Here is a 15359-nt window from a genome sequence, read left to right as displayed (position 1 = left end):
CAATAGTTCTACAAAATAGAAATACTTTTAAAATACAGTTTATTTCATCAACTATACAATTTTGTTTTAATTACTAGAAAATGAGGAATTATGGTACTTAGGAAACACAAGTTTTTACAAGAAATTTTTACCATCATGCAAAAATTAATGCTGCTTAAGCAAATGTTATTACTATTATTAAATATTATATACTACTTCAGGTTGGAAAACATTTCTCATAGCTTTGGAACATATGACTGTTATGTTGCATTACAAAATTGAGACATGGATTTCAGGGTGACTGTTTAAGGATATACATTAAAAAACATGATCACTATGAGTTAGAATACAATACTGAAACATGAATTTCAGGTGACTGCTCATGGATGTATTTTAACAATTATCACTGAGAGTTACAATGACAGAGTAAGATATCAATGTGATAATGATTAGGTGCATGAGGTAATCAACCAAACTTATTAAATCTTGGTGCTTATCCATAACAATAATTTAATGTAGCCTTACAACCTTGATTCAGTGTTCCCAAAATCAGTGGAGATCAAATGTTTGTGAAAAAGTTACATTCTTAATCTTCCATATCAATAACAAACAACTGTTAGAAGATAAACACAGCAGTTGTCTGGAGGTAAACACAACAGATAAACAACAACTGTTTTGTCTTTTTCTTTCCCTCAGAAAACAAATTTGTTTATATCAACATATAAAAGTAATACATTATTTCCTTTTAATTTCTGCAATAATGCTTCTAAGATATTAGAGAAAACTAAAAAGTACAACTTAGAAACTACATCCAAAAATATTAAAAACAAATTAATCAACTACACAGCATTTAAAACTTAGAACATTACTTAAACTGATTTAGTTCAAGATGTTCAACTAGTTTACAAGATAATATAATGTTACCTTTCTCCAAAGGTTAAACCTTTATCATTCAGTTGAGACATCACTTCACTCAGAATAAAGTTAGTTGCTATTTTTACATTTCTCTTCCGATCATTCAGAACAGCACAATAAAACTCTTCAAGACCAGTTTCACTCTAGAGATAAAAAGTAAAATCTAGTTTCTACCAATGTATGAAGATGATCGAGTATCTTGCTAAGTTTCACTCTATAGAAATAGAAAGTAAAAAATAGTTTCTAACAATGTATGAAGATGATCGGGAATCTTGCTAAGTTTCACTCGACAGATAAAAGGTAAAATCTCATTTCTAACAATGTATGAAGATGATCAGACACCTGATTAATGAGTTTTATCAAAAGTTAAACCTACTAAGATATTTACTATTTAAGAAATATTTCAGATAATATAAAATTATGAATAACTAAAAGTAACTGTTCAGTTCTTATTTCATTGTTAACATATAATAATTATGTATTCATTGTTAACATATAATAATTATGTATTCATTGTTAACATATAATAATTATGTATTCATTGTTAACATATAATAATTCATTGTTGATAAACTAATGATTAACAATTTTGTGGACTGCTTAAGTACTCACATTACCACTTAAATAATGGTTTAATTTAAACGTATCTGACCATAAACAACACAAAGACAAGTTAACCCAGGAGTATGTATATGTTTATAATATACTTAAAAGCATTCATTAGCACTAACAAATTATCACACAAGTTAACCCAGGAGTATGTATATGTTTATAATATACTTAAAAGCATTCATTAGCACTAATAAATTATCACAAGTTAACCCAGGAGTATGTATATGTTTATAATATACTTAAAAGCATTCATTAGCACTAACAAATTATCACACAAGTTAACCCAGGAGTATGTATATGTTTATAATATACTTAAAAGCATTCATTAGCACTAATAAATTATCACACAAGTTAACCCAGGAGTATGTATATGTTTATAATATACTTAAAAGCATTCATTAGCACTAACAAATTATCACAAGTTAACCCAGAAGTATGTATATGTTTATAATATACTTAAAAGCATTCATTAGCACTAACAAATTATCACACAAGTTAACCCAGGAGTATGTATATGTTTATAATATACTTAAAAGCATTCATTAGCACTAATAAATTATCACACAAGTTAACCCAGGAGTATGTATATGTTTATAATATACTTAAAAGCATTCATTAACACTAATAAATTATCACACAAGTTAACCCAGGAGTATGTATATGTTTATAATATACTTAAAAGCATTCATTAGCACTAATAAATTATCACACAAGTTAACCCAGGAGTATGTATATGTTTATAATATACTTAAAAGCATTCATTAGCACTAATAAATTATCACACAAGTTAACCCAGGAGTATGTATATGTTTATAATATACTTAAAAGCATTCATTAGCACTAATAAATTATCACACAAGTTAACCCAGGAGTATGTATATGTTTATAATATACTTAAAAGCATTCATTAGCACTAATAAATTATCACACAAGTTAACCCAGGAGTATGTATATGTTTATAATATACTTAAAAGCATTCATTAGCACTAACAAATTATCACAAGTTAACCCAGAAGTATGTATATGTTTATAATATACTTAAAAGCATTCATTAGCACTAACAAATTATCACACAAGTTAACCCAGGAGTATGTATATGTTTATAATTCACTCTGGTTATTGTATTAGATCAACTTCAATAAACTTTAAAAAGAGATAAAACTAATACCAAAACAAGCAGCTTTACTTAAAGTCTTGAGAATTCCTAGATCTTATAACAGGTGTATTCCTCTACCAACCATCAAATAACCTAGTAACTTTAAAACTTATAAAAATAACTGTTACAAATAATAACTCAGCATTCTTTAAAGTTATAGGTGTCAATATAATGAAAAGTGTATTTGCACAAGTCTCATAACATAATTAATTAAAATAACTCACCACAATCACCATGGCTTGTTGTAATGAAATTCCATAACTCTCAATGAGTCGTTGACGAGCTTGTCCAGGAAGTTCACAGAGGTTATCCTGCAGGTCAGTTATACTAACAAGATGTGTAGACTTACCATCTTTTGAATCTGAGAGCCTTAAAGGTGGAAGGTTGGGTTCAGGCATGTACCTATAATCTTGAAAAACTTCCTTGTCTCTCATCGGCACAGTCTGTCTACAATAATTTGTACAAAAATGTATTGTGCACTGCTTCTTTTAATCAAACTAATAGTGGTGCTTAAAACATTAGGAATATTTCACTCTTACATTATTCACTCAACATGTCACATTATTATTTTATTTATAAAACTACAGATAATCTAGATTTAAGGTTTTTCTAAATTCTACATAGCTATACTTTTGTAACATAGAACCACATTCACACAGCTGTAAGAATAACTCACATAATAATAAGGAACTCACTTCAGAGGCTGAATCACAGAAATTTCATACTGTACATACTACCACAGAAAAACTTTTTACCCAACAATGTGTTCTCACTCTACAAACTAATGTAAAACCACGTTCTCACTCTACAAACTAATGTAAAACCACGTTCTGACTCTACAAACTAATGTAAAACCACGTTCTCACTCTACAAACTAATGTAAAACCACATGCTCACTCTACAAACTAATGTAAAACCACGTTCTTACTCTACAGACATGCGTAAAACATGTTTTCACTCTACAAACTAATGTAAAACCACATTCTCACTCTACAAACTAATGTAAAACCACGTTCTCACTCTACAAACTAATGTAAAACCACGTTCTCACTCTACAAACTAATGTAAAACCACGTTCTTACTCTACAGACATGCGTAAAACATGTTTTCACTCTACAAACTAGCGTAAAACCACGTTCTCACTCTACAAACTAATGTAAAACCACGTTCTCACTCTACAAACTAATGTAAAACACTCTACAAACTAATGTAAAACCACGTTCTCACTCTACAAACTAATGTAAAACCACATTCTCACTCTACAAACTAATGTAAAACCACGCTTCTCACTCTACAAACTAATGTAAAACCATCGTTCTCACTCTACAAACTAATGTAAAACCACGTTCTCACTCTACAAACTAATGTAAAACCACGTTCTCACTCTACAAACTAATGTAAAACCACGTTCTCACTCTACAAACTAATGTAAAACCACGTTCTCACTCTACAAACTAATGTAAAACACTCTACAAACTAATGTAAAACCACGTTCTCACTCTACAAACTAATGTAAAACCACGTTCTTACTCTACAAACTAATGTAAAACCACGTTCTTACTCTACAAACTAATGTAAAACCATGTTCTTACTCTACAGACATGTGTAAAACATGTTTTCACTCTACAAACTAATGTAAAACCACGTTCTTACTCTACAAACTAATGTAAAACAATGTTCTCACTTTACAAACTAATGTAAAACCACGTTCTCACTCTACAAACTAATGTAAAACCACGTTCTCACTCTACAAACTAATGTAAAACCATGTTCTCACTGTACAAATTAACAAAAAACTCCACTAACTCCACAAATTAAAATAAAACCTACCATATTTACACTGAAAATTAAGTTATGGATACATAATATTTAGTAATGTTTCAAATGAAATAAATGTTTTGTTTTGAAAAGGTTATGGAAACAAAAATCTCCTCATCCATAAATGCACAAGGATATTTTCTTAAAGTTATTATTTTATAAAACTATGAACAGTATATGTTACTTCAGTCAGCAGTTCACACTGTAATGATGCACAATTCTGTTAATCAAAAGCTAATGACTATAATCCAGCAACATTCAATACACAACTCATTTTAGTTATTCCTTTGAAAGACTTTTAGTGCCAACCTAATAAACCAAAGCCCTCAAGCTGGAGATTCCTTCATAGTGATGTTAATGTCATACTAATAAACCAAAACAATCAATCTGGAGATTCCATCATAGTGATGTTAATGTCATACTAATAAGCCAAAACAATCAATCTGGAGATTCCTTCATAGTGATGTTAATGTCATACTAATAAGCCAAAACAATCAATCTGGAGATTCCTTCATAGTGATGTTAATGTCATACTAATAAACCAAAACAATCAATCTTGAGATTCCTTCATAGTGATATTAATGTCATACTAATGAACCAAAAGAATTAATCTGGAGATTCCATAACAAGTATTAATCTTATCCAAACACAACTTATGGTTAAAACTGTGTGTAGTTGTTATAAAAAATTTGTAATTATTTAAAATTGATGCCATATTTTAAAAAAAGTAAAATATACTTGGCTTGTGCATCAAACATTCTTGTTTCATTTATAATCTTGAACCCAGCTTCCAACTCTCCAATCTGTCTTTTTATTTCAAAATCTAATAAGAAAAATAAATATTAATCCCTTCATCACTGAGAATTATGTTTACTACTTAGAATTGAACATAACAATATTAATAAAAGTCTGAAGTGTTAACAACATAAGAAGTAAATATTACAGTATTTAAGAAATGCCAAAAATACTAACACCTTTAGAAGTAAATATTGCAACACTTAAAAAGCTCAGTTTCAAAGTACTTAAATGAAAGCTACAATGTTGTTATAGTACTTTTAAAAAACTACAAATGTTACAATTCTTGAAGTTAGAAATGTGAACACCCCTAAAGACAAATGTTACACGTCTTGAAAGAAGACCTAATATTTGTGAAAATTCAAACTAGACCCTGCTTCCAGAAATTGTAGGAAGACTTTAGGGTAACGATATGCATGTTAAAATGAACTGGTTATAAGTAGTTATTGTTATAGAAAACAAGAATCTAACATTTAGAAACTATGGAATCATCAGTTTGACGTCTTTACTATAAGTAGAATTTTCCAAAATAATTTCAATTACTCAGTCTAGCCAACTTACATTTAAGTTAGTCACAAGTCCATATACAAGTTAACTGTACAAACTGCCCTTCATAATTTTAAATGCAATGCTCAACATAACAACAATTTAATAGGATTAGCTACAAATAAAAATGACAATATATTCTTTCTCATAAAGTAATGTAGACATTGAGAACTTTAGAAAAATGGATCCTTCATCATCTTGGGAAAACTGCAGAAAAACAAAAATGATCCAACATTTGCCTAATATTAATTACCCCAGTATTAATATTTGCCCAGTTTACCCTTCAAAGTTTCTCGTGTTCTCTAGTAACAGAAGTTCATACTTTTGTCTTGAAACAATTTTATAACTTATATGATTTAACAGAATGTTTTTTATTAAGAAAGATTAGGATAAAAGACATTTAATGATTAGCAAACAAACAAAAAATTCCTTAGAACTACACTATCTTAAATTATATATGTAAAAATGGCTGGTATGGGAGAAAGCACTAGTAGAGGAGCGAACAGTGTTTTGACATTCTTCAGTTATCGTCAAGTTCACAAAAAAGGTCAAAATGTTGTTCATTCCTCTACGTAGTGCTTTCTCTATCCATACCAGCCTTTTTTACATATATAATTTTCTCTATAAGTGGGTTTTCTCATCATCACAGATTATGCCATCTTAACAAAAACTATGATAGAACTGACCAACTGCTTTAGCCACACAACGTACACTGTTTATATTTTTCACTTCTGTCCTTGTACCCCATGGCTCTCCTGGTTGGTTTACTGATACATTAGCATCTACTCTCAGAGCACCCTCTATAACAAAATTTAATTATTTCACTAAGAGTTACAGCCTATTGTCTAAAAGTTAATATGTTTCTAAACTAAAAATGTATTGGCAATAATACTTACCACAGCTGACATTAAAGCTATCGCTCAATCTTTAGAGTTACCACTCTTTGACTACCTGAGAATGATTGCTCCAGTCCCTTACACCCCACTCAAATGCCTTAGTCAAAGTTATAATTTGGAAATTTCTCCACCAACTTCAATGCACCCTCTATCTAGGTACTGTACATAAGCATCACATCCCAGTAATGCAACCCACCTTTTAATGGTTAAGTAAGGCAAGAGAGTGAGTGTCAGTGGAGGTTAGTATTATTGAAAATTATTTTCAGTTTAGGAAAATGTTAACTTCCAACACATACTTACCTCCACTGACAATATGGTTAAACTCTAACATTGAGAAGGTGCAGTGGCTTGTACAAGTATGATCTGTACAGAAAACGTGTAGAAAACAGGAGTGCACCAAGACAGAAGTGGTACAAGTGGGAGAACCACACTACCTCCAAAACAGGTATGCTCTTCACCAGGAATTGAATTCCTATATCAAAGGTTGAATAGAAAATGAGTCATCATCATTACAGGCCAGCTACAGCAAGATAGTTGAAGTTTAACATCTTGGGGTTGGTATTAAGGGATCATGGTACCTACATCCCATGTTGGTAGCCAGGGCTAGTGGACCACAATGTTTTATATAATATACATACATACTGTGATTGTATTCCAACCTGTAGCTATAGTGTGATGCATTTCACACCACTAGAATCATGCTGAGAAAGCAAGTGACACTTTAGAGAACAGTATTTCTCCTCAACCTGAAGAAGTCCAAAAGTCAACACCCTGGGCTCGAAACTGTGGTACCATGTATACCACACTCAACTAAGGAAAAGAACTCATCTGATCTGAAATTATGAACATTCAGCTTCACTCCCCAACTAAGCAGAGAAGGAATATCCCACTTGCCCTGGAATTATGGAGAGGACATGGGACCTGTGCTCAACCAAAAACCTAGGATTGGACCATTTTGCATTCAAAATTATGAGATAATGGACCACCTTTCATGGCCAATATACTAAACCAATACTGATCAAAGAGAAGGACCTAATAAAATAATAATAATAATAAAAATAGGAGCCAATAAGACTAAGACTAAATTCCTGCCAGTCATCCCTGGGTTATTTGTAAAAGTTACTTTAAAAACCCTGGAGAGACACCCTCAGTCTGCACACGTCTCCATCTTGCAGTGGATAATATCATAAAAAGCCTCGACTGAAAGTGCCCCTCCTCTGGTTGTTAACAATCACTAGATAACAGAGGTGGAAGAAGAAAGGTCAGGTTGACTTCAGTAGCAAAAACATCAATTTAGGAATTCATATCCATCTACAAGTTGTTTTTTTCTTCTTAACTAATGTATAATTATAAATATAAAGATAACTATATAAACATCAACTTCATTCAAATGTACATTGTAAATATTAAAAAAACAAAACACTCCTGCTGATAGAAACCTGTGCCAAATACTTTGTCGAGAAAAAACAGATTAAATTATAATAATGAGGTACTTATATACAATATTTAAAAAGAGGGAACACAGAAGTTGGTGGAAAAATTTCCCTAAGGCATTTAACTAGGGTATAAAACACAGGAGCAAGCATTTTCAATGCTTACATTGGCAAAAAATGGAAACATTGGAGATCTAGAAATAGCTGTAGTGTCAACAGATGGTAAGTAGGATTTGGAATTTAATTTTTATATCACATTCCAATATACAAAACAGTTTACATCAATGTAGAACAATTATTCTTGTTTACAACAAATAATGAGCAAAAACAATTATATATTCTGTCTAATTTCATTACTAGTATTTACACTGAGTAATATTACTACTGCTATTTACTCTACCTAATGTTAATACTGTCAATTTTCATACAGTAATTTCTTGTAAAATATGATAATTGAACAAAGTACAAACTCTTGTGCAAGCAGTGATCACAAGTTTAACAGAATATAGGCATCACCTACCAAATTTAAACTTTGAAATCTAAATCACATGTAAGACTTCATCAGAATTCACAAACCTTCCTCTTTATTTGTACATTATAAACAAATCCTACACCACAAACCTTCCATTTTACTTGTACATTATAAACAAATCCTACACCACAAACCTTCCATTTTACTTGTACATTATAAACAAATCCTACACCACAAACCTTCCATTTTACTTGTACATTATAAACAAATCCTACACCACAAACCTTCCATTTTACTTGTACATTATAAACAAATCCTACACCACAAACCTTCCATTTTACTTGTACATTATAAACAAATCCTACACCACAAACTGTCCATTTTACTTGTACATTATAAACAAATCCTACACCACAAACCTTCCATTTTACTTGTACATTATAAACAAATCCTACACCACAAACCTTCCATTTTACTTGTACATTATAAACAAATCCTACACCACAAACTGTCCATTTTACTTGTACATTATAAACAAATCCTACACCACAAACCTTCCATTTTACTTGTACATTATAAACAAATCCTACACCACAAACCTTCCATTTTACTTGTACATTATAAACAAATCCTACACCACAAACCTTCCATTTTACTTGTACATTATAAACAAATCCTACACCACAAACCTTCCATTTTACTTGTACATTATAAACAAATCCTACACCACAAACCTTCCATTTTACTTGTACAAGTTCCAAGTCTTTTGAAAATTAACTGCAATTCTTTCACAAGAGCTGCTGCTTCTTCCCCATCTTTTAATGTTGCCTCAAAAACCAACTCCATCAAAGGAACACCTGGTGGGTAAAAATAAAATCACACAAACAATAAGTTACACAAGGGTCAACTAAGAGGCAACATCTTATGGATTTCTCAATGCTTTGTGTTATGAACCACTCCATGCCTTACTATTTCACATAAAACTCAGCGCAGTTTATACCGAAAAGTGCCTTATAATTCACAGGTATAATTTCATAAGCAAATGCCACATGTATAAGACACGCAATATTTAAATTCTGTGATACTCTTCCTAATGTTGAGTGATGATATTTAATCCGTGGATTTCACACAGTAGGAAATATACAATTTTCTTATGTGTGGCATGTAATGCACCACGTTTTCTAACACCTAATACCTGATACACCTAGTTTTCTAATATCTAACACCTGATATACCTAGTTTTCTAAAACCTAACACCTCACACACCTAGTTTTCTAATACCTAATACCTGATACACAACATTTTCTAATTCCTGACACATAATGTACTCAGGTCTTTGATGTCTGACACTTAATGATACAATCTGTACTTATTTTTGTGAGAACTAAGAAGTTACAGTAAAGTAAATCCTAATTTAAAATGCTCAATTATAGTTATACATTTTAGTTTTTATCATTCAGCTCATTTGTAGTAAAGCACTAAGCTAAACAATGGGTTAGTCTAGTTATACACCTTAGTTTTTATTATTTGTAGTAAAGCACTAAGCTACACAATGGGTTAGTACAGTTATACACCTTAGTTTTTATCAATTTTAGTCAAACACAAAGCTACACAATGAGCTACTCTAGTTATACAACTTAGTCTTCATCAATTGTAGTCAAACACCAAGCTACACAATGGGCTGCTCTAGTTTTACACTGGAGTTTTATCATCTGTAGTCAAGCACAAAACTACACAATGGGCTACTCTAGTTATACACCTTAGTTTTTATCAACTGTAGTCAAAAACAAAGCTACACAATGGGCTACTCTAGTTTTACACCTTAGTTTTTATCAACTGTAGTCAAAAACAAAGCTACACAATGGGCTACTCTAGTTTTACACCTTAGTTTTTATCAACTGTAGTCAAAAACAAAGCTACACAATGGGCTACTCTAGTTTTACACCTTAGTTTTTATCAACTGTAGTCAAACACAAAGCTACACAATGGGTTAGTCTAGTTATACACTGGAGTGTGTATTATTTGTAGTCAAACACAAAGCTACACAATGGGCTTCTCTTGTTATATACCTTAGTTTTTATTATTTGTAGTCAAGCACAAAGCTATACAATGGGTTAGTCTAGTTATACACCTTAGTTTTTATTATTTGTAGTAAAGCACTAAACTACACAATGGGTTAGTCTAGTTATACACCTTAGTTTTTATCATCTGTAGTCAAGCACAAAGCTACACAATGGGCTACTCTACTTATACACTGGAGTTTGTATTATTTGAAGTCAAACACAAAACTACACAATGGGTTAGTCTAGTTATACACCTTAGTTTTATCAATTGTAGTCAAACACAAAGCTACACAATGGGTTAGTCTAGTTATACACCTTAGTTTTTATCAATTGTAGTCAAACACAAAGCTACACAATGGGTTAGTCTAGTTATACACCTTAGTTTTATCAATTGTAGTCAAACACAAAGCTACACAATGGGCTACTCTTGTTATACACCTTAGTTTTATTATTTGTAGTAAAGCACAAAGCTACACAATGGGTTAGTCTAGTTATACACCTTAGTTTTTATTATTTGTAGTAAAGCACTAAGCTACACAATGGGTTAGTCTAGTTATACACCTTAGTTTTTATTATTTGTAGTAAAGCACTAAGCTACACAATGGGGTAGTCTAGTTATACACCTTAGTTTTTATTATTTGTAGTCAAACACAAAGCTACACAATGGGCTTCTCTTGTTATACACCTTAGTTTGTATCAATTGTAGTCAAACACAAAGCTATACAATGGGTTAGTCTAGTTATACACCTTAGTTTTTATCAATTGTAGTCAAACACAAAGCTACACAATGGGCTACTCTTGTTATACACCTTAGTTTTTATTATTTGTAGTAAAGCACTAAACTACACAATGGGTTAGTCTAGTTATACACCTTAGTTTTTATTATTTGTAGTAAAGCACTAAACTACACAATGGGTTAGTCTAGTTATACACCTTAGTTTTTATTATTTGTAGTAAAGCACTAAACTACACAATGGGTTAGTCTAGTTATACACCTTAGATTTTATTATTTGTAGTAAAGCACTAAACTACACAATGGGTTAGTCTAGTTATACACCTTAGTTTTTATTATTTGTAGTCAAACACAAAGCTACACAATGGGCTTCTCTTGTTATATACCTTAGTTTTTATTATTTGTAGTCAAACACACAGCTATACAATGGGTTAGTCTAGTTATACACCTTAGTTTTTATTATTTGTAGTCAAATACAAAGCTATACAATGGGTTAGTCTAGTTATACACCTTAGTTTTTATCATTATAGAGAAGTTTACTAACCCTAACATAATCACTAATTATACAGATTCTAAATAACTAAACAATTCTTAACCACAAGGAAGGTTTCCAACATTAAAGATTCTACAAAGCTGTTTTTAAACTGATGTTCAGATAACTTGATACATTTATAAATGATCTAATCTTTCTGGGTAATCAATCCATTGAAGCTGTGGATAAACAGCTCATATAAACAAACATAAAACACAATAAAACAATAATTAAAATGAAGTATTATTTTACCAGCTCTGTTCAGATCTATTAATGTTCTTCCTTCGTCCACATCATGAAGAGATTTACCACTATCCTGCTCCAACTGAAGTTGTAGCAATCCAACAGTTTTCTTGTATGGTCTTTTGTGGACAACCGGATTAAATACTACAAAACTCAAAAATCCATTCGTTGCTAGAGGCATCCTCTGTTGTGTGATCTGATAGCCAGCCTGTATGTTAAGTAAAGTCTATAAATACTACATGAGACTAACAAATTCCAGAAATAGCGTGAAACTTTTGTTTTACAAAGATAATTTATATAAAAATATAATATTAGAGTTAATCCAGAGGTAGAATATATTTTACCACAAGTAATAAAATAAATCCAGAAGAAAAACAAAAGGAATTTCCAACAGCTGGATAGTGAAAATTTCTGACACCTTTGGTTCTCACATATTAATGAACCCTTGAAACTCTTCTCACTTAGGGTCATACACAGTGAAAAATTACTGAAACTTGAAACAGTTCTTATGTGGGGTCATACACAGTGGTGGGTTAAAGAGCCATTAAAATACTTCTCACCTGGTGTACTACACAGTGGTTAGATAATGAACCATTAAAACACTTCTCAGCTGGTGTACTACACAGTGGTGAGTTAATGAACCAATAAAACACTTCTCACCTGGTGTACTACACAGTGGTTAGATAATGAACCATTAAAATACTTCTCACCTGGTGTACCACACAGTGGTGAGTTAATGAACCATTAAAATACTTCTCATCTGGTGTACCACACAGTGATAAGTTAATGAACCATTAAAACACTTCTCAGCTGGTGTACTACACAGTGGTGAGTTAATGAACCATTAAAATACTTCTCACCTGGTGTACCACACAGTGATAAGTTAATGAACCATTAAAACACTTCTCAGCTGGTGTACTACACAGTGGTTAGTTAATGAACCATTAAAACACTTCTCAGCTGGTGTACCACACAGTGGTTAGTTAATGAACCATTAAAATACTTCTCACCTGGTGTAGTACACAGTGATAATTTAATGAACCATTAAAATAGTTCTCAGCTGGTGTACCACACAGTGGTTAGTTAATGAACCATTAAAATACTTCTCACCTGGTGTACTACACAGTGGTTAGTTAATGAACCATTAAAATAGTTCTCAGCTGGTGTACTACACAGTGGTTAGTTAATGAACCATTAAAACACTTCTCAGCTGGTGTACTACACAGTGGTTAGTTAATGAACCATTAAAACACTTCTCAGCTGGTGTACCACACAGTGGTTAGTTAATGAACCATTAAAATACTTCTCACCTGGTGTACTACACAGTGATAATTTAATGAACCATTAAAATAGTTCTCAGCTGGTGTACCACACAGTGGTTAGTTAATGAACCATTAAAATACTTCTCACCTGGTGTACTACACAGTGGTTAGTTAATGAACCATTAAAATAGTTCTCAGCTGGTGTACTACACAGTGGTTAGTTAATGAACCATTAAAATAGTTCTCAGCTGGTGTACCACACAGTGGTTAGTTAATGAACCATTAAAATACTTCTCACCTGGTGTACTACACAGTGGTTAGTTAATGAACCATTAAAATAGTTCTCAGCTGGTGTACCACACAGTGGTTAGTTAATGAACCATTAAAATACTTCTCACCTGGTGTACTGCTCAGTGGTTAGTTAATGAGCCATTAAAATAGTTCTCAGCTGGTGTACTACACAGTGGTTAGTTAATGAACCATTAAAATAGTTCTCAGCTGGTGTACCACACAGTGGTTAGTTAATGAACCATTAAAATAGTTCTCAGCTGGTGTACCACACAGTGGTTAGTTAATGAACCATTAAAATACTTCTCACCTGGTGTACTGCTCAGTGGTTAGTTAATGAGCCATTAAAATACTTCTCACCTGGTGTACCACACAGTGGTAAGTTAATGAACCATTAAAATACTTCTCACCTGGTGTACTGCTCAGTGGTTAGTTAATGAGCCATTAAAATACTTCTCACCTGGTGTACCACACAGTGGTAAGTTAATGAACCATTAAAATACTTCTCACCTGGTGTACTACACAGTGGTTAGTTAATGAACCATTAAAACACTTCTCACCTGGTGTGCTGCACAGTGGTAAGTTAATGAACCATTAAAATACTTCTCACCTGGTGTACCACACAGTGGTTAGTTAATGAACCATTAAAACACTTCTCAGCTGGTGTACTACACAGTGGTTAGTTAATGAACCATTAAAATACTTCTCAGCTGGTGTACTACACAGTGGTGAGTTAATGAACCATTAAAACATTTCTCAGCTGGTGTACTACACAGTGGTGAGTTAATGAACCATTAAAACATTTCTCAGCTGGTGTACTACACAGTGGTGAGTTAATGAACCATTAAAACACTTCTCACCTGGTGTACTACACAGTGGTTAGTTAATGAGCCATTAAAATACTTCTCACCTGGTGTACTGCACAGTGGTTAATTAATGAACCATTAAAATACTTCTCAGCTGGTGTACTACACAGTGGTGAGTTAATAAACCAATAAAACACTTCTCACCTGGTGTTCCACACAGTGGTTAATTAATGAACCATTAAAATACTTCTCAGCTGGTGTACTACACGGTGGTGAGTTAATGAACCAATAAAACACTTCTCACCTGGTGTACTACACAGTTGTTAGTTAATGAACCATTAAAACACTTCTGAGTTGGTGTACTACACAGTTGTGAGTTAATTAACCATTAAAATACTTCTCAGCTGGTGTACTACACAGTGGTGAGTTAATGAACTATTGCAATGCTCCTTAAGTTTACATCATAAATTTTTTTGTAAATTTAAATTTATTTCTAAAAGGAGAATCTTAAATTTTCTATGTAAGATATCACACCCATAACTTAACCACATAAGATATCAAACCCTTAACTACACCAAGTAAGATATTGCACCCCTAACTTAACCATGTAAGATACTGCACCCTTAACTAAACCACGCATCGATATCACACCCCTAACTTTACCATGTTCCATATCACACCCATTAATAAATCAGTACTATGTTTCCAAAGTACACGTTTGTGTCTGCAGACATCAACTAAAGATCACATATGAAGAAATAATGATTTCTTATTGTTTCCATAGCTGTAGTGGTCCATAGCAAAATAAAT

At 32.1% G+C, this 15359-nt stretch overlaps 1 protein-coding gene across 4 annotated transcripts in view; it reads right to left on the bottom strand.

Moving 5' to 3' along the window:
* Positions 1 to 15359, bottom strand: part of LOC143230153 (glutamyl-tRNA(Gln) amidotransferase subunit B, mitochondrial-like) — a 30743-nt gene that overhangs the window by 3649 nt on the left and 11735 nt on the right. For 3 of the 4 annotated variants that reach the window (XM_076463230.1, XM_076463232.1, XM_076463233.1), the window contains exons 4-9: positions 12203 to 12401; positions 9357 to 9479; positions 6508 to 6621; positions 5219 to 5303; positions 2887 to 3109; positions 904 to 1037 (exon numbers count right to left, since the gene is read on the bottom strand). In XM_076463230.1, the coding sequence (XP_076319345.1) occupies positions 904 to 1037; positions 2887 to 3109; positions 5219 to 5303; positions 6508 to 6621; positions 9357 to 9479; positions 12203 to 12401 (878 nt within the window). The remainder of the gene's footprint in view (positions 1 to 903; positions 1038 to 2886; positions 3110 to 5218; positions 5304 to 6507; positions 6622 to 9356; positions 9480 to 12202; positions 12402 to 15359) is intronic. The other variant, XM_076463234.1, reaches the window with a different exon arrangement.

Source organism: Tachypleus tridentatus, chromosome 10 (assembly GCF_004210375.1).
Source record: "Tachypleus tridentatus isolate NWPU-2018 chromosome 10, ASM421037v1, whole genome shotgun sequence".
NCBI lineage: Eukaryota > Metazoa > Arthropoda > Merostomata > Xiphosura > Limulidae > Tachypleus > Tachypleus tridentatus.
This window is presented reverse-complemented; position numbering and strand designations above follow the sequence as displayed.